This window comes from Gopherus evgoodei, chromosome 9, assembly GCF_007399415.2.
Source record: "Gopherus evgoodei ecotype Sinaloan lineage chromosome 9, rGopEvg1_v1.p, whole genome shotgun sequence".
NCBI lineage: Eukaryota > Metazoa > Chordata > Testudines > Testudinidae > Gopherus > Gopherus evgoodei.
The window spans coordinates 25,806,015-25,825,447 of NC_044330.1; the positions used below are offsets into that span (position 1 = coordinate 25,806,015).

Consider the following 19,433-nt stretch of genomic DNA (forward strand, 5'->3'; position numbering starts at 1 on the left):
CTTGATGGGTGGTGAGAGGGCAGAAAGGAGAACGTATTTTTTGGGAATGTTTTCATTCTCCCATTGTAACTAACCTAAGAGGTACCTCTCTAAGTTAACGCTTACTGAATATAAGGATACATGGGTCATGCAGGCTGCTGCTTTTGTATTAGTATGATTTTTCTCTCTTCTAAACAGTTTGAGTTTTTAATTCTGCATGAGTCTTACTTCATTTGGGAGTTTCCTGCTGACCATCCCAGAGACATAAAACAACCTTCAATCTTTAACAAGATGTAGAGAAAGAAGGGTGCCTGGAGCCTACTCTACCCAGGATTCTTGGTCAAAGGGGCACAGCCTAGAGTCCCCTCCAAGAAGGTATATCCCGTGCAAAGCTGCAGTCCGATGGGTGCATAGGGAGTACCTAGTGACCATGGACAAAAAAACAAGTGTAAGGCAGTAAGGTGACAGGCTGAAAAAGATTACCAGTAATCTTTTGGACTCTGCCAAAACTGAGCTAAAAACTATAAACCAGCTATAAAGATAAACTGAACAAACTCACTTCTGCAGCTCTTACTTACGAGAATAGTTCTGCTTTTGTGGTGATTCATGCTGGCCATAATTCCTTCTCTGCTTGGGTCCTACAAGTGGCTAAAGTAGCCAAAAAAGTGGGCAGCCCTGGCAGGAGAGGGATGTGGCCAGGACAACCAGGGACTGGGCAGATACAGCACATGCCTGTTTCAGCCTTCGAGTGGAAAGTAAAGTTGCCCTCCCCCATAGACACTAGTCACCCTCTTCAAGTGATAAATCCTCACCCTGTTTTGCCATGGGTTTTGGTGGAACAGTCCTCGTATGCCAGCAGGGGGCAGATCCAGTCAAATAGCCACAAAGTATATTATCTCACAACATGTGAGAAAACAGAGAATTTGATGATGCATTAAGGCAGTTTCTCTAAATCAGAAACCACAAAGTAAAATTTACAAAGAACTTGAGAAACTGTGCTCTGGTCTAAAACAAAAAGAAGCATCAGCCAAAGCAACCCATCCTGGACAATGATCCCACACTTTCACAGGCCTTGGGTGGCAGGCCAGTCCTTGCCCACAGACAACCTGCCAACCTGAAACATATTCTCACCAGTAACTGCACACCGCACCATAATAACTCTAGCTCAGGAACCAATCCACGCAACAAACCTCGATGCCAACTCTGCCCACATATCTACACCAGCGACACCATCACAGAACCTAACCAGATCAGCCACAGCATCACTGGTTCATTCACCTGCACATCCACCAATGTAATATACACCATCATACGCCAGCAATGCCCCTCTGCTATGTACATTGGCCAAACTGGACAGTCTCTACAGAAAATGATAAATGGACACAAATCAGACATTAGGAATGGCAATATACAAAAACCTGTAGGAGAGCACTTCAACCTCCCTGGCCACACTATAGCAGACCTTAAGGTGGCCATCCTGCAGCAAAAAAACTTCAGGACCAGACTTCAAAGAGAAACTGCTGAGCTTCAGTTCATCTGCAAATTTGACACCATCAGCTCAGGATTGAACAAAGACTGTGAATGGCTTGCCAACTACAGAACCAGTTTCTCCTCTCTTGGTTTTCACACCTCAACTGCTAGAACAAAGCCTCATCCTCCCTGATTGAACTGACCTCATTATCGCTAGCTTGCTTGCTAGCATATATATACCTGCCCCTGGAAATTTCCACTACATGCATCTGAGGAAGTGGGTATTCACCCACGAAAGCTCATGCTCCAAAACGTCTGTTAGTCTATAAGGTGCCACAGGATTCTTTGCTGCTTTTACAGATCCAGACTAACACGGCTACCCCTCTGATACTTGACAAGCATCAGCCAGTGAATCATAGCCTTTGAACCCATCCACAACAGTTAAGTTCTTTCCATTCTGGTACTGGTCAATCCTGAACATTTTCTCAAAAGATGGACAAAGAAAGTTTTTAAAAAGCTAAAGGCTTAGAAATGAAATTGTAGCTTTGAGATACGCTACTGAAAGCAGAGTTTAGCTGAGCCCAGACAAGAGAACTGGGTAATAGGGCAATGTACTGTAAAAGCAGAGTGTAAATGAAACTATAACAAGAGAAGTAGGTAATAGAGCACTGCAAGGGAGCCAGCTGGAGAGAGAGATGTGCACCAATTTAGTAGTTAGCTGCACTTATACAGCTGCACAGATGTACATGCTTAGATCAGTTGCTTTCAGTCTGTAAGAGTTACATGCTGTGTCACTAAATTAAATGACCTAATAATAATATTTCAGGTTGGAAGGAGGTTCCATTTAAGGCCACCTATTGTTTAGTTTTTTTAATATTAGCTTCTCTACCTCTAAGGGTATGTCTATACTACAAACACGACAGTGGGACAACAGCAGCGCTGCAGCTACTCCACACTGTAGTGTAGACACTTATTGTAGAGATGGAAGCGGTTTTTTCATTGCTGTAGCAAATCCAGCCTCTTGAGAGACGGTAGTTAAGCATCATTGGAAGAATTCTTTCTTTGACCTAGTGATGTCTACACTGAGGCTTAGGCAAGCTTCACTACATCTCTCAGGGGCATTAATTTTTCACACCCCGTGAGCAATGAAGCTAGGTCAACCAAAGTTAGGTGTAGACCAGAGCTAAAGTGTTTGTCTAACTCCTTTTTGTGACTTCTTTTCTTATAAGATTTGCATAGAATGGGTATAGTAATTAAGAGCCATTTCCTGCATAGTTAGGTAGACAAACCTCCCATTGATTTCACTGTGCCTCACAGCCGGATAGTATATATAAGATAAATGTATACACGAAGGATTGCATTTGTAATATAACTGCATTACGTTTCAGTGCCTCTAAGCTGTTATTCTGGTATCATTCTCAACTCAGTACCTCACAAGGTCAAGCTCCCAAAAAACTCACCAATATACGTGCTCCATTCTTTTATATTACCAAAATAAATGTTATCACCTTTCTTGTTTTGATAAACACTCAGGCACCTGATCTATCCTGAATTCAGATCTATCTTTAAACACCAATTAATGAGAGAACATCTGGAGAACGTAGATCCCTGGTAACATCTGTGCTGACTTAGGGTGAACAAGCAAGTCAAAGTGCTAATGCTCAGCTTGGCACTGCTCACATAGTGTGGAGAAATGTGCACAGTGCTCAGTAACCTTCTTGGCCACATGGAACTGAGCCCTGGGGAAATGGGGAGCGCTGGGGATGAGTGTGGCCAATCCTAGACACCTACCTGAAAGCCAGTTATGTCTGACTTTAAACACACTTGATAACCACTACACGGACATTTAAAATACATACTGTTCCTTGTCCACCTTTTCTCTGAGCTTCTTCAGACTCTTCGTTTGGCTAAATAGCAAACTTTGAATGATGTTCTCAAAGTATTCCTCCTCTTTGTAGTTCAGCTTAAAAAAGGAGAAATAAAAGAAAAATGATATTGCAGTTTTGTTACTTGACTGCTACTGAAGAGGGACTGGGTTTAAAAAGTCCATTTTGAGCATGGTGCTCAGAGTGATAAATTTCCTATGAAAATTTCTAAACTGCAAAAGCAGATCTTGGGTTTGCAGTGCTCTGTAACATCATTCATTGGGTATCACAGCTACGTCAGCGCCAGGACATATGCTAACGTAATGTAGCGGTGCAGTGTATCCCAAAGGATCATTATTTGCCACCACTATTTCCTGTTTGTACATTTAGGGCTGGATTTTGTCATCATTACTTGGAGTGAGTAGTACCTTATTCTGGGAATCACCTAATTCACATCATTGGTGCTACCTGCCTGCTAAGGTGCTGCCCTCCAGGAGTATGCATGTCAGAATCAGGCCCATAGGTTATTTTAAGAAGATATTCTGATTTTTTTTATGACTCTCCATTCTTTTTTAGCTTTAAAAATATTAACAGCACTTTGCACTCCTACACCACTTTCTATCTGAGGATCTCAACATGTTTACATACTTTAATGAAAGTAACTCTCGCAATATCCCTGCAAGGCAGGAGAGAATTATGAGCAACACTTTGCAGATGCACAAACTGAGATACAATTTACACTAGGTGACTTGCAGAAGGTCACAAATGAAGGGCCAAATTCAACCCTGATGTAAATGGGCACAACTTCATTGACTCCCATGAAACTGCAATCACTTAAACAGGGCTGTTTAATTCACATACAGTCAGTGGAAATACTGAGCCTGATTCTCCATTGCATTACTCCAATTCTATGCTGATATAACGCCATTGGAATCTACACTTATATGCCTCATCCCCTGGACATGTCTCGGCCTATACCAGCAGCAAATTACACCATTACCCATGCTGGATCAGTCATCTGTGCCACACTGCATGTGGGGAAGGAGGGCAGAAGTGCAGAGCCTAAACTCCACCCACTCCCTGACTCCTGCACCCTGAACTCGATATCCATGTAGCCCATGTGGAGGTGAAATCTTGGCTTATATCCCTGCATGGGCATGTAATACAATCACAGTCTAGTTCTTAAGAGCCTTTGCTAATAATTGTTTGCATGATGACTTTATGAATACTTACATCTTGGTATTCGTTATTCAGTTTATTGTTATCCGTTATGATATCATCTGGATAGCCGATCCTCTCTGTAATTGCTGTAGCCTAAAGGACATAATAATATTTAAATTGGTTCACTATTACATGCCAATCCAAATACAGCTATACCTTTGAGATGATCAGATACTAGTAATATACCAGATGTTTACAGGCACCAATTTGGAAATACCAGTGTAGAAGCCTTCAATCTCATTGTATATCGTTTTTGTTGAGGTGTTTTTTTTTCTTTTCTTTTATGGATTTTAAGGATTGTAAAGTCCTATGATTAATTACTTTATGACTCTAAAATAATTCAGAAAATGTGTCCCATTCAATAGAAATACTATCATATGCTTTTTTCGATAAAACTTTATGCTATAGCCAAACCCCACATCTCAGCAGCAGTTTCTAATAAAATATTTATTTCAGTGAATGGAAGGTTTTTCCCAATGTATCTGATATTTCTACAAGACAGAAATTAAATTAATAATTATAATTTGTGTAACTTCAAAACAAGGCAGGCAAAATGGTCCTGTTAATATCTGCGGGGATAGGTATGGAAAGATGGGATCAAACTGAAACCCTGAATCTGAACGTATCCCAGCTTTTGAAAACAAGAATCTTCAGAATCTGAATCTGGATCCAAATTTCAGAGCAGGCTCCTACATCTACCATTGACTGAACCCAACCCTTGGATTTGAATACCCCTGTACATTGAGGTGTTTGTTTGAAATCCAGATCAAAGCTTTCCAGTCCAGACCCATTCAATGTCCATTACTTTGTGTAATTGATCAGTCTTTCTTATTTGATGATGCTGCCAGAAGTTATAAAAAGCCTCATGATAGTAACGGCGTCCTTGGCAATCCTTTCTGACATTTTCAATATACAAATGCCACAGTGAATTTAACTGTTAAACCAGTTTAACTGATATGTCTGTAAGTAATGCTCTGACTGGCTGTGCACACAAATAAGCAATATAAGTAACTCATCTCAGTACATTTAGGTATTAGAGTTTGTCTACACTTACCGGGGAATTGATGAGCGGAGATCAATGCATCAGCAGTTGATTTAGCAGGTCTAGTGAAGACCTGCTAAATCAATTGTAGATCACTCTCCCATCGACTCCTGTACTCCACCAGCTCGAGAAGAGTAGAGGGAGTCGATGGGAGAGCGTCTCCCGTCGACATTGCATAGCGTTGACCCCGCGGTAAGTAGGTCTAAGCTACGTCGATTTGAGTTACGCTATTCATGTAACTCAAATTGCATAGCTTAGATTGAATTTCCCCTGTAGTATAGACAAGGCCTAATACTAAATAGTTTGAAATGTAATGATTTTAGTCAAAGGCTAATCCATGTGAATCTGCATAGTCTTGCAAACCTTTCTTAGGTTGGAGAGGCTGAGCATATATAACATCCAGAACTAATTACAGTACAGAGTGCACTATAGGTGCTCAATATACTACCCTACTTAAAATACCATTCTTGGACCCCACCTACTGCATTGTTGATCTGTTGATATAGATTGTAATTAACTGTTCTCTATGACCATGGATGTACATAAATATAATACGGCATTATTGCATCTACATTGCATAAGCATGTAATTAAAGACACTAACGTAAAGCAAAACGTGCAGGGGAGCATGGTTAAATTCATTGGGGAACACCAGGGCCGGCTCTACTGTTTTTGCTGCCCCAAGCAGTGCGCCAAATTGCCACTGTGGACAACTGGGGCAGTCTGTGTGCTATTAGGGTGGCACGAGTGTTTCCGTGGCGGCGGCAATTAGGTGGTAGCTTCTGTCTTCAGCCGGAAGACAGAAGCTGCGCCGCCGCAGACAGCTGAACATAGAAGCTGCCTCCTAATTGCTGCCACCACGGAAACACACATGCTGCCCTAACGGCACACGGACTTCCCCCGCCGTCTGCAGCGGCAATTGAGTGCACTGGTTGGGGGCAAAAACACACAGACTGCTGCCCCTTGCAGGTTGCCGCCCCAAGCACCTGCTTGGAATACTGGTGCCTGGAGCCGACTCTGAGGAACACTAACTTTGAACTTCCTGACTGTAATGTTTCAATAATAGTGTTATTTTATATGTTGCAGAATCTAGAGCCAGTTGAAAAAACAGTAATATATTTCACAGGAATTTAAAAAAAAATTAATGGTTTTTTTCCAAATTTTGGAAAAATACAATCCTCAAAAAAATTGACCAGCTCGATAGTAAGTAGAAAAATCCCATCATTTTCAGGGCTTTCTTTTTTAAAAAATTGGAGATAGAAACTGATGAAAAATGTAATTAAAATACTCAAAACTGGGAAAATGTCAACCAGCTCTAGAATATTGTTGATAAATGCAAAGTAATGCACATACTCCCAACTATGCATACAGAATGATGGGGTCTAAATTAGCTGTTACCACTCAAAGAGATCTTGGAGTTACTCTGAGTAGTTCTCTGAAAACTCCTGCTCAATGTGGAGCAGCAGTCAAACATGGTAACAGAATGTTAGGAACCATTAGGAAAGAGATAGATAAGAAAGAAAATATCAGAACACCACTGTATAAATCCATGGTATGCCCACACTTTGAATACAGTCTGCAGTTCTGGTCAGCCCATTTCAAAATAGATATATTAGAATTAGAAAAGGTGCAGAGAAGGGCAACAAAAATGATTGGGGGTATTCAACAGCTTCCATCCGAGGAGAGGTTAAAAACACTGGGACTGTTCATTTTAGAAAAGAGACAACTAAGGGGGGATATACTAGAAATCTATAAAATTAAGACTTGTATGGAGAAAATGAATAGGGAAGTGTTATTTACCCCTTCACATAACACAAGAACCAGTCTCGCTCAAGGAAATTAATAGGCAGCAGATCTAAAACCAACATAAGTGTCATGAATTAGGGACTGCAGCAGAGCTAGTCTCTAAGCAGGCTCATCAGAACAACCGACCAGCAGAAGGCTGCCTGATTAGCGACACCACCTGATTGGCTGTTGAGGCCAGAAGGCTGGCTTTGAAGTCAGCAGCAGCAGCTTGCTGGCTTCTCAGTGATGATACTGTTCTCCCCTCCTCCCCCATATGCTTGCTCCTGCCTTTCACCCAGCTGCTTTTCTGTCCTGACCGTGCCTTGAACACCTCCTTGCCTGCTACTCTACTGGATCCAGTTCCTGACTTCCTCTGACCCTCAGCTCTGGCTCCTGACTATGGACTCCAGCTTGACCCTTGTATTTGGTACTCAGTTTCTGCCTTCTGGTTTGACCCTTGGCTCCCGATGACGGACTATGGCTCTGGCTCTGACTCTGGCCAATAGGCTAGGCTGCCCTCATCTCGATCAGCTGAAAATAACGAAATACTTTTTCACACAATGCACAGTCAACCTGTGGAACTTGTTGCCAGGAGATGTTGAGAAGGCCAAAAGTATAACTGGGCTCAAAAAAGAATTACCTAAGTTCATGGAGGATCGGTCCATCAATGGGTATTAGCCAAGATAGTCAGGGATGCAACAGAATGCTCTAGGTGACCCTAAATATTGGACTGCCAGAAGCTGGGACTGGACAACAGGGGATGGATCACTCTGAAGCATCTGGCACTGGCCACTGTTGGAAGACAGGATACTGGGCTAGGTGGACCACTAGGTCTGACCACTATGGCCATTCTTATGTTCTTATTAGAAATCATTCCATTTGGTTATCTCCTCTGCAAAAGAAGGATGGTCTCTTACAGTATGTTGTCTGGTGTTTAATTCAGCCTAGTTTTAAATGTCTAAAGCAACAGGACTTTATCTCTGCCCTTAGAAGACTGTTCTACAGATCTCGCTGTTCGGGAGTTTTCCACAATATTCAGTCTAAATGTTTCCCTTCTTAATTCCATCCCATTACTCCTACAGTCATTTTAGCCCAGTGAATTACCTTAAATCATTCCTTTCCATCTTGGTCTTTATAACTGTCTACAAATATTGTATTTGAAAGGGTATCTACTCCCCTTGTCCCTGCTCAGGCCAGTGATTCTCAACATTTTCTGTACAGGGATCTCCTGTTCCATGCCAGGATCCTCCACAGTGACCAGGACTTAACTGAGACCCCTTTCTATTCGGCAATATGGGAAAGGCAGGGTGGTTGTGACTCCTCGTCCCTAGTTAAAAGCCCATGAAGTAGTCAAACCATGCATATTTATCTTTTTTAACCTTTCCTCATCAATCATTCCCAGTCAATCTGAAAACTGCTAACGTAGCATGTGGAGCTTTAAAAACTATATGTGTTTTAAGATCTGGAAAAATTCTGTGTGGTAGAGTCTGAGTCTTATCAGTTGTAGTTGTGTTGACTGGAAACTAACCCTCAGAATGAAATGGGGTTGGATATAGTCTGTAAACAAGGGATCTCCATATTGTACTAACTTGATCGCTGTTATTCTGATCTAACTAAAGTAATAGTAGATAAATGCAATGGTATGACTGATTAGATTTTTTTGGTCAATTTAAGTTACCACTCTTTACAACAGGATTATAAAACAAATCAAAACTTGTTTTTTCACTTACTTTTTGTTCTGCTTTCTTTTTGGTTTCTGCATCCATCCAGGTGAGTTCATCTAACGTTGTTATAAAAACCTTACGGATTTGTGTAATCATTTCTTGAACCTGGGAAAAGCCATCAGAATACAGTAAGACCACCCAGTCATTTTTTTCCTAAATCTTAATCTGTTTTGTTCCTTGAAAGTATAATAGCTTTGTTTCATTCATATGCTAATGGCTACCAAGGGCTAGATCAGAAAAAGGAAAAGCAAGCTTATCAGTTCAAATGGCATATTAATTGAGCAACAAATAAACAAAATCTTAAGGCCAATTTTATCAGAAAGCAAAGTTTCCAAGTGGAAAGTGTTAATTATAACAATTGCCTTTGTTATTTAAAGAATCAACAGTTAAAATTGGCTATTACTTATTGCAGCAATAATTATTTGGGAAGACATTATGGTCAGTGATACTAAAGAATGTATGATTAGACAATAACCCTGTAATAACCACAAAGGAAAAATTGTGTATTTTCACATCATTAGCCACAATAAAATACTGTTTTAAATAACTAAATCACCCATCTTTTACTGAGAAAATATACCTTACATATTTAATTCATCAATTTATTTTAATTAAGTTGATTTAAAAGAGTTTGTTTTCAGAAAAGGTAATCAAATTCATGCCGGGCACTGTAATCTTCTCTGCTTTATGATATTGACAACTGTAGTTTGCAATGGCTTCTCCTAATCTTCACTGACATCCACTCTTAGCATCATTTGCTAATTGCTTGTTTTACTGTCCTGGAAAAGGTACATAATCCCATCACCACAGACTGCTGAATGGGTGCTTCCCAACATATTGCTGAGTAGCATTTTCTTCCCTGTTCTTAATCCAACCTTAACATCTGAATGTGGGAAATAACATTTTATGCTTTTGCAATTAGTGTTCCCTCTGTACTCGATGAGGGAACTAAATCTATTTGCTTAGAAACATTAGTACTGCATGATGATATACTGTGTAATGTTTGTCAGATAACTCAAAGATTCTCTTGAATTGATAAGCTTGATTTTCCTTTATCTGATCTAGCCCTTGGTAGCCATTAGCATAGGAATGAAACAAAGCTATTATACTTTCAAGGAACAAATTCTGACACTGGATGAATGAGTGGTGCAGCTCCCATTTATGTCAGTTGGAGCAGCTGCAGGCATCCCAAGACAGAATTTGCCTTGGACATCTGCAGTGGAATGAAATGAATGACATCAGCAATAATTGGGTCTCTACAACTCTAATATGAAGCCAATTTCTATTAAATTATCATCTAGTAAACTTAACCACTTGGATAGTGCACAAGTTAAATGAACTGAAAACGTTACCACATGTTTACTGTCTCCAGAAAATGCTTCCTCTACATACAGCCGTCCCACTGCATTCTCCATATTGCCATTGACATAGTTAGCACAGCGCCGCCAAACAGCCGTTTCTGATGTTGTGCCATAAAGTGCCTGTTAAAAAATAGATAAAGGAATGACATCTCGGTCAACATAAACAGAAGGAGAATGGTGGCTGATTGCAAGACTATGAGTTTTGGAGGAGTCTAATCTACCCTCATTGACTGCATTTAATTCTCATTAGAGTTAGTAGGGATGAGGGGTACTCTCTAAATTGAACACCCATCTGAGGAAACATACGGGAGTCACTGGCAACTTTCCCAATATCCCCAGCAGCCAAGGAAGGGGGGAGGGGTGGAAGAAATACACCCCTAATAGCTACAAAGGGGAGAAATAAGGAAGGTGTTACTGCACATTGCTGCCTCTGGTGCCTGGATTTGAACTACAACCCCTTGCTCCACTAAGGACCACTGTGACCAGATGGCAGATTCACACCCAGAGGAGGACAGTGGAGCTTTCCACCACAGCCTTGCCAGCAGCTCCAGAAGAGTGCCACTGGTGGTATCTGAGCAGAGGATCTCCCTAGTCAATGCCTCAGATACACAGGCTACACCATCTTTCCAGCAAGAGTCACACATTTTGGGGGCAGCCTTGACTGCTTGAAGGGAGGCTGTTGGTATCTTGTACTATCAATGTACATGTTGCAAAGATTTTGTCATGACATTTCATTAATAACGATGCAGAGATGTTGATGTGATGGTGTGACATCAAAACAAAATGATTACAATGTTAGGGAGTCATGCTGTGATTATCTGGTGGTTCCCCGTGAGGAAACAGTTATCTTTCTCTTCAAGATTGTAGATTGGGGACTTCATGTATTAAGAGCTCCATAATTCCGGCACCTTGCACTGAATTAATGATTGTGAAGAGGAAAACTGCTGATACTTCCTTTCACCCCAACAAATACATAAAGAATTAGGAGGAGAGGAAAGGTCTTCTGAAAATGTTATCAGTGGCACACAGTATAGAACTGTCTACAACAGACTTCCCTGAAGACCTTGCATTGTTGCAGCTTTTCCATGACTCTTAATGTGATTCAACACTGCCACTGACTAGAATAGAAAATTCCTCTATTTCTAATTTTGCTTCCTTTTTCACACACAGACACAGACACACACATATACCCTACATCAGGGGAAATATGCATGTAATAAATACTGGCACAGTATGCTGGGGCTGATTCACTTTTAACCACAAAAAGCAGCAGACATAGCAAAAATAAATGCAAAAAAAATTACGCTGTCATGTTATGGTAGAGATTGTATACCCCCAGATCAGGGGGTCAGCCAAGCTGTGCTCAGCACAAGTCAAATGGGAGACCATGAAAGTATCCTCAGTGCTGCTCAATCTTACACCAGCTGCCCACAAACCAAAGGGGGTGGGGGTTATGGCAGCAGCTGTTTCTCAGGTGCTCCCTTATACCTGGCCACACCCCACATACATGGGTTAGAATCATCAGGAGAAATTACAGTGCTCTTTGTTGCTCAGGGATTCTCCTTCACCTGCAGAATGCTCAGGAAGCTGCTTTTAAGTCTGTTTTGCCTCATCAGCATGGCACCAGGAACTGGTGAATCTGGTCCTGGAAATCCAAAATTATGCTTCCTACAACAATGGAAACTCATCTGCTCTGCATGTGATTATCAGTGGTGCTAAACTACAATGCATTAATATAGACTCATATGTGTAATGTGACTATTATGGTTCCATTAGAAACCATACCACGAACTTTCATTACTGTATTGTGCATAAACTCTCAATTACAGTGCTTACTAATTACTAATACAGATTTTAACATTTAATTTCTGTTTTTAAATATGAATAATAATAATAAAAGGAAGGTGCCAGAGCCTTTCTTTAAAGGAAATAACTGTATCCACAGTTGTACAGTCACTTCAATTCCAAGTGCTATGCCTCACCATACTAATGTGCATGCCATTTTCACTGCCTTTCCCAGTCTGTCAGTAATAGATCTGCTGGAGGGGCAGCAACTATGATGGTGCAACCTAACAGTTTGGCCTCAGGGAACAGAATGGAACTCCAGTGAGCTTGGGTCATAGTCCTGCCTTTGTAACAGATGGAGGCTTATTTGAATATGCAGTCTAGCAATCTGCCAGGCTGCTTCTGCTGAGATTCTAAAAAGTGGTGGCAACAGGTTTGATGGCCTTTTTGCTAGGCCTCTGCCATCTTCACCTGCGAATTTCAAGCATTCTGTGCTCCAGCTCCAGACCATGTGAAATTTTAAATCAACAACTGACCAAATGGTCTAACCATCAGAGAAACATGCTAGGAGTGAATCAGGGGAAAGGATCTTAACGTGGTTATATTAGGGAGGTAGATTAACTACAATGATGGGAGAACCCCTCCCATCAGCGTGATGAGTGTTTACACTGATGTGCTACAGCATTTTAAGTGTAGACACAGTCAGTACGTGGCATCTTATAGGATTGTGCCATTAATGACAGCAATATTGGACCCATAATGTTTGCTATGGGTCATGATACTGTAAGGTGCTCAAAAGCTTGAGCTTGCAGCAAGTCAACAGGAGTTGAGGAACCATAGTTATTTGCATTAAAATATTACTGTACTGCCATAAAACTGATCATGCATTCACTTGATTGACTCAAATTCAGAACAACACAGAGACAGATCTTAGAACAATATCTTTCCAACCCACTTTCCAAGTATCAAGAATACATCACATAAATTATAAACACACTCCAGCAGGAGCATCAGCAAACATCTACAGCTTTGTGTGTTGCAAAGTTCAAAATGTATTTAAAAATGTATATGGTGTAGCTGGCTCTCGGAAAACATTTATCTTTGGTGAGTGTTAAAAAGTCATATTTAAAATTTTAAAGGAGAGGAATTTCTGCACCTTACGAAAAGCATTCCTTGTGTCCTTGTAGTTACGGCTTAGACTGTTTACAAGATCCATTACGTATCGCCAAATCATGTAATTTTGAATGTCTCTGTGTAATAAAACAACAATAATAAGCTGGTGATGTTTCTAGGCTTTTGGAACTTATTAGCAATAAAATGCAAAGTTTAAAAACATACCTGACATACCTACCTGGAAGTATATTTATTAAGAATAGGCTTTAGTTTGGTTAAATATTCTGGAGCATAAACAACCACATCTTCTGCATTCTCAATATTAATTTTCACAGTTGACATTATATTATTTATGAATTCTGACCAGTTGAATTGCTGGAAAAAACATGCATTTTAAGGATAAGTAGTAAATAAGATATAAAACAATGTGAGTGTTCCCCTTTTCTTTTTGGGATTCAATATGTTTGAGCGAAACAAATGTTTCAGCTAATCTTTAGTTTTTCTAATATTGACACTACTGTACCTGGAGCTATAATGGTAATACTTGATTTTGGAGGACTTGAAATTATATTACCCCAGGCTGACAATTAGCACGCAGGATATGGATTTTTTTTTAAAGTACAGTGATTTAAATGGTTATGGTACTGTAAAATAAATCTGGAAAAGTTGAAATGATACTTTAGCTAGTTTAAGGGGCTCTTTTCTTTTCTAATTTCTAGTCAAAAGTTTTTAAAATAATAATTCACTGAGAACTTTATTTTCATTTACTCTAAGGCCCCTCTTTACTGCTCTGGGAGTGTAATAGGGTCTTAGTATATATGATAATCTGGTCCTGAGACTTTCATATGCATTAAGGGCCTGATACACTGCACAACGAAATCAATAAGATGTATTCCAGTGGGCTTTGGAATATATCCTGAATCCTTTTACTCTTGCTCCTCAGCCTGCCATATTTTCACTAAGATGAGATACTTGAAAAAGATCTGGTTGAAAGCAATACTGTTTGCAGTATAAAGAAACAGTTAAATCTCAGACCAAGGTTAGTGCTTGTCTTTGGAGACCACATTATAATATCAGTAAATTAAACAATGCCTTTGTATTTATACTGAGAGTGTACAATGAGATCAATGCAGGCTACAATAAAAAAAAGCCATTTGTTTGGACACATCTCTGGATGAGCACCCTAGAACATGAGCATCCCACATTCTGGCTTGTTCAAAATGTATCCTCTCAGAATTCCATATCATTCACATGTGAACAAGGTACACAGTCTGGAACAGACCACAACTATGCTTATGTGAGTGAGTTACACTCTAATATTAAAGTGCCTTTTCTCCTCCTCTTCTGGCGTCCAACCCCAAATTCCTTTGTGCTGCTGTTCATTATTACATGGTCTTCAGAGCTGGGGCCAACAGCTATCAACGCAATTTTCTATTAAGCAAATTCTAATTGAGTAATGCCTATGCAGTCCACACAGTGTGTTATTTTAAAAGTTGAACATGTTAAATTTGAAACTGTGTGAAGGTATAAGGGATATCATTCCTCAGGGGTCAGAAGCCTGCAGCTGGCTGGCTGATTAGCCTCACCAGATGCACGTGGGGAAAAAGAGCTGGCACTGAATTGGTTCATCCTCTTAAAAAAAGATAGCGGAAAATGGAGGGAGGAGTTAGCAGTACCTTCCAGAAAACTGATGGGCTAGTGGCTGTTTGCAATAGACTGCTGATGGACCAATTGTGTAACTAAGGCTGTGAGGCAAGAGTCATGAAATATTGGGTTGATGAATTTACTGCTGTGAGGAGCAGACTTGGGGAAGGGACTATACAGCCTGCACAGACATTGAGGGAAAAGTCTGTGAGGTTTTGTTTTCTTGTGTTAAGAAGGCTTGAAATAAAAATAACAACTAACTATGTGGAAAACTGCTTCCCTGGATTCTGTGAGAGACCATCAGACAGAATTACCCTAGGCTCAGCAAGAGCAAAACCTGGCCTGGTAGGAGGAAGGTGCTGTAAGATAGGCCCCCAATCCTTTATGCTCTGTAATTGTGAACAACCTTTGAATAAGAAATATCATTGCTTGCCATTATGTTTTCTGTTTAATAGCACTTTACTCAAGGAACTAGATGGATGAAAGTAGGGTGACCAGATGTCCTGTTTTTAAAGGGACAGTCCTGTTTTTTGGGATTTTTTCTTATAGGTGCCTATTACCCACCACCCTCTGTCCTGTTTTTTCACAGTTGCTATCTGGTAACCCTAGATGAAAGGATTGGTAGGAGGTTATAGAACCTTTCACTGAATACTGAATTTGTCTCGCATACAGGCAGTAGTTATTAAAAATTGTTGATAGCTGGAGACCATTTTGTGGATTATGAGGAATGAGTTACTAGTCTCTCTATTATGTAGTGGGATAGTATTTGTAGTACAAACCCCATAAGCAACATGGCATCTTTGTTCATAGTTTCAACAAAGAACCAGGTCTGAGTAAAAATGGAGAATATATTTCTACAACCTATACATGCTCCCTCTAGGTCAGTACTGAAACATGTTGGCAGAGTTATGGCCTTTTCCACAGACAATTATATTGACAGCACTGGAAAATGTGACACTTTTCATATGCATTACACTCCTATTGGCCTTATCCTGTGTGGCTCTGAAGACTACATGCAAGATGCTTAACTCCTTCAACTACCAGAAACCTCAATGGAAGTTGCATGATGAAAAAACAAAAAAGCACATTGCAGGATGCAAATACAAAACCCTTCTCCATTCATCACTTTACCAAACGAGCTTCCAGTGTGAGTACATGATATGGCAGTTTCCATTAGGAAAACCGTGAATATACACTGCTTTGTGTAGTTGTTCACATGATCTGTTAAAATCTCCATATTGGCCTGTAACTCCCTGTTCTGTTGTACTGGTATTCAAGATGAAAAGAGGGCTGCAGAGCCTCTGTGGACCAATGTGAAGACTGAGGGGGTGGAAATTAGAGAAGAAGATGGTTGTCAGTGGAGACAATAATTGAGCTATTCAGTATTTCCCCCCGTTCAGTTAAATCTGCTCTTTAAATAGTTGAGGAAAGTTACTGTATCTAGGCCAAGCACAGTTGTCCTTTGACACCTGAGGAAGTTTGTCACTCAAAATGGTTCTGCCTCTTATTTTGAAAAGTGGTTTGGTCTTGATTTGTATCTTTTGAGGCATTCTTGGACAGACTTTCAGGACAGAGGTGTCTGTTTATTTTTAATTCATGGGGAAATTAACAGGGTAGTAATATTTTATGAGCAAACTAAATAAATTCCTGATACCATGGTTTATGTATAGTAACTGTTTTACTGAGATCTGTGGGTGTATATGACTTGTATGAAATCAGAAGTACGATAAGCTTAGCTAGATTAAATAGGTTGGGAAACTTAAGGTCATTGACAGTCTTTGAGATTAAGAAGGATATGTAACAGGCAGTGGCAGGAGGTATATTTCAAAGTACATTACTTGGGCTGAAACACTCAATAATAATAATTAATAATACACTCTTGCCTATCATTCCAAGTTCTCTTCCAGTGACTATTAGCTAAGACTGTATTTCCAGAAGTTGCAAGTTTCACCCTCCTGCCCTGCCAAGAGTAAATCAAACCCACAGAATTCGTTTTTAATGAGAATTTTCTCTCATCTTCTCTAACCTTTCCGTGGGGTGGGTGGGGGATGGCAGGGGCAAGGGCAGCCATAATCTGGCTCAGAATAATGTCTTTAGCTGTCAGATGTAGAGACATGTGGATAACTTTATGTTTCATGCTGCTGGCTGTTCTGAAAAATAAAAAACAACTTACTTTGGGTCAACAAAACATTTTGTTTAAGCTGTAATGGAACAATTCATATTGATTTCTGGATTTATTTTTATTTTTTTTACTTTTTGTTTTGAAATGTCCTTCAAATTTTATTTTAAAAATGTAATTTTTGAATCATAAAAATGAAAGGTTTCATTTAGAAAATGTTGAAACAAAACCTTCTGTACTGGGGGTTTATTTTTTCAACTGAAACCATTTGGTGAATTCAACATATGCACAAAACATTTTGGTTTACCAAGTCTGCATTTTTTGGTTGTTTCCTCCCCTCTTATTCCCCCCCCCAAAAAAAATATTTGTGTTGAAAAATTTTGACCATCTCTAGTCAATGCTCTTCCAGCACCTCCTTGTTTTCAATTTAGTGGCATCAAACAGCCAGTAATACCCTATCATCTTCAAGCACTTCATGTTCATAGTTCAACTTTAAAATCTCAGTTCTAGATATAAAAGCTTTATTTCAAAAAGAATTCTAATATTACAGTTTCTTTTATCAGGCACTAATAGGACTTGAAAATATTGGGATATTAATCACTCACCTTATGATTGATCTCCAAAGAGAAGTTATTTTGGAGTTCTGTTAATGTCATTTTATTGTACAGCAGAACTGGATCGCTTCTGTCTTCAGGTTTAGTTGTGGCCTACACATGTTAATTACAGAAGAAGACTATATAAGCTGAGGAAATTTATAGCAATACCAGGAAAAAGAAGTGAAAATGATGAAAGAAATGAAGTTCTTACAGCTTGATACATGTCTGCTGTATATGGGCAGTACATAATATTGCTCAATGGCTTGCAGGTACATGTTGTAGGCTTGAGTCAAAAGAGAGGACAAAATTACACTGACAAAACCTCTGTTAATACTATAGTCTCCACTTTTAGGATTAGAGAGCCAATATCACTGACTTTCCAAAAAGCTCTCTTGCTTTGCTAAAAGTCTTTCAACCCATAGGATATACTCCTACTCTTTTCTCATGCACCATGGATATCCCCAGTTAAGTTGCTTAAACAGCCATCTGGCACATGTTCTCTTGTCCTCAAAGATTCTCCCTTCATTCCTGAGTTTCCATCTGTCCTTTCCAATGTACAGCATCTGCCCCGAGCCAAATCTGCCCGAAGGGTAGGAGAGAAGTAAGCACTTGCATGATGCAGCACTGAGCAAGGAAATACTGCTCCTTGGGTTTTTTGTCCTGCGGATGCCATACTGCTGCTTCCCCTCTGTCTCCTCCCATTGCAGCTTGTCTGACTAGAGAGGGGGAGGAAGTATCATCTGGTGGCATATCGTCCTTGTGTCCCTTCTTACCTTGGCTCCCATGATGGTGAGTTGAGAATGCAAAACAATAAGGATCCAAGTGATTTCTCAAAAGAAGGTGGTCTATCCAAGGCAGAATCTCCTGCCTCTATTGGCATAGCCAATTCTGCTGGTGTAGGAGTAGCAAACTTTGGCCACTCCATTCATTTTTAACTTAGAAATTCTCTCCCCAGCTCCAGTCCTTTTTAAGACTTCCTTTAGATTTTTTTTTCATTCCCTCTTCTCTGTTCCATTATTCCTCACTCAGCTTCATCATATATTTTTCTCTGCACTCCTTTTCATACAGGCTTCTCTAAGCAAAATGCAGATTCCACATTCCTTACAACTCAAACTGGAGCTGAGCTTTCAAACTTAGGTCAAATGGGTTCAAAATTAGGCAACAGCAGCTTGCCCATCACTAAGCATGGCATTTGCCAATAGCGAGTGCTATAGAGAAGTGTCAGATGTGACTTCCTTTCTAACTTGCCTTTTCATCCCTCAAATCTTTATCCAATAAACTCCTTTTGGTCCAAAGTTTTTTCCATCTTTGGTCTCAGCCAAAGGTGACTTTCTCAAGAGTCTGTGGAAAATCAAAATAATCTGGTTTTGATATGTGGAAATGGGGAAATTACACTTCCTCCTTGACACATGCCATTAGTCTGTTGGTGTGACTCAAATGCCTGAAGCTAGAAAATGCAAACTTGGATTGTTTTATAGTCCTCACTGAGGAAGTAAAAACAACTCAAGGGTAAAGAAAATCAGTCCAGAATCTCCCCAAGTTCTGAATGTTTTGAGGTCATATTTTTGCATACGAGTACTAGAATTTTCCATTTGTTTTTTTCCCTGACACATTTAAATTCTGGCTGCCTGTGTTAGGGATACTATTGTTGAAGAAAACTCTTGGCTAAGAGTTTGGGACAGCTGACTAGGGGGGGACTGAAAAGGTTGTGTGGGCCAAATATTACTCTA

At 40.0% G+C, this 19,433-nt stretch overlaps 1 protein-coding gene across 2 annotated transcripts in view; it reads right to left on the bottom strand.

Annotated features, from left to right (window-relative positions):
- Positions 1-19,433, bottom strand: part of MME (membrane metalloendopeptidase) — a 63,626-nt gene that overhangs the window by 25,130 nt on the left and 19,063 nt on the right. For both annotated transcript variants that reach the window (XM_030575166.1, XM_030575167.1), the window contains exons 10-16: positions 17,713-17,814; positions 13,583-13,719; positions 13,388-13,481; positions 10,438-10,566; positions 9,092-9,190; positions 4,548-4,628; positions 3,309-3,412 (exon numbers count right to left, since the gene is read on the bottom strand). In XM_030575166.1, the coding sequence (XP_030431026.1) occupies positions 3,309-3,412; positions 4,548-4,628; positions 9,092-9,190; positions 10,438-10,566; positions 13,388-13,481; positions 13,583-13,719; positions 17,713-17,814 (746 nt within the window). The remainder of the gene's footprint in view (positions 1-3,308; positions 3,413-4,547; positions 4,629-9,091; positions 9,191-10,437; positions 10,567-13,387; positions 13,482-13,582; positions 13,720-17,712; positions 17,815-19,433) is intronic.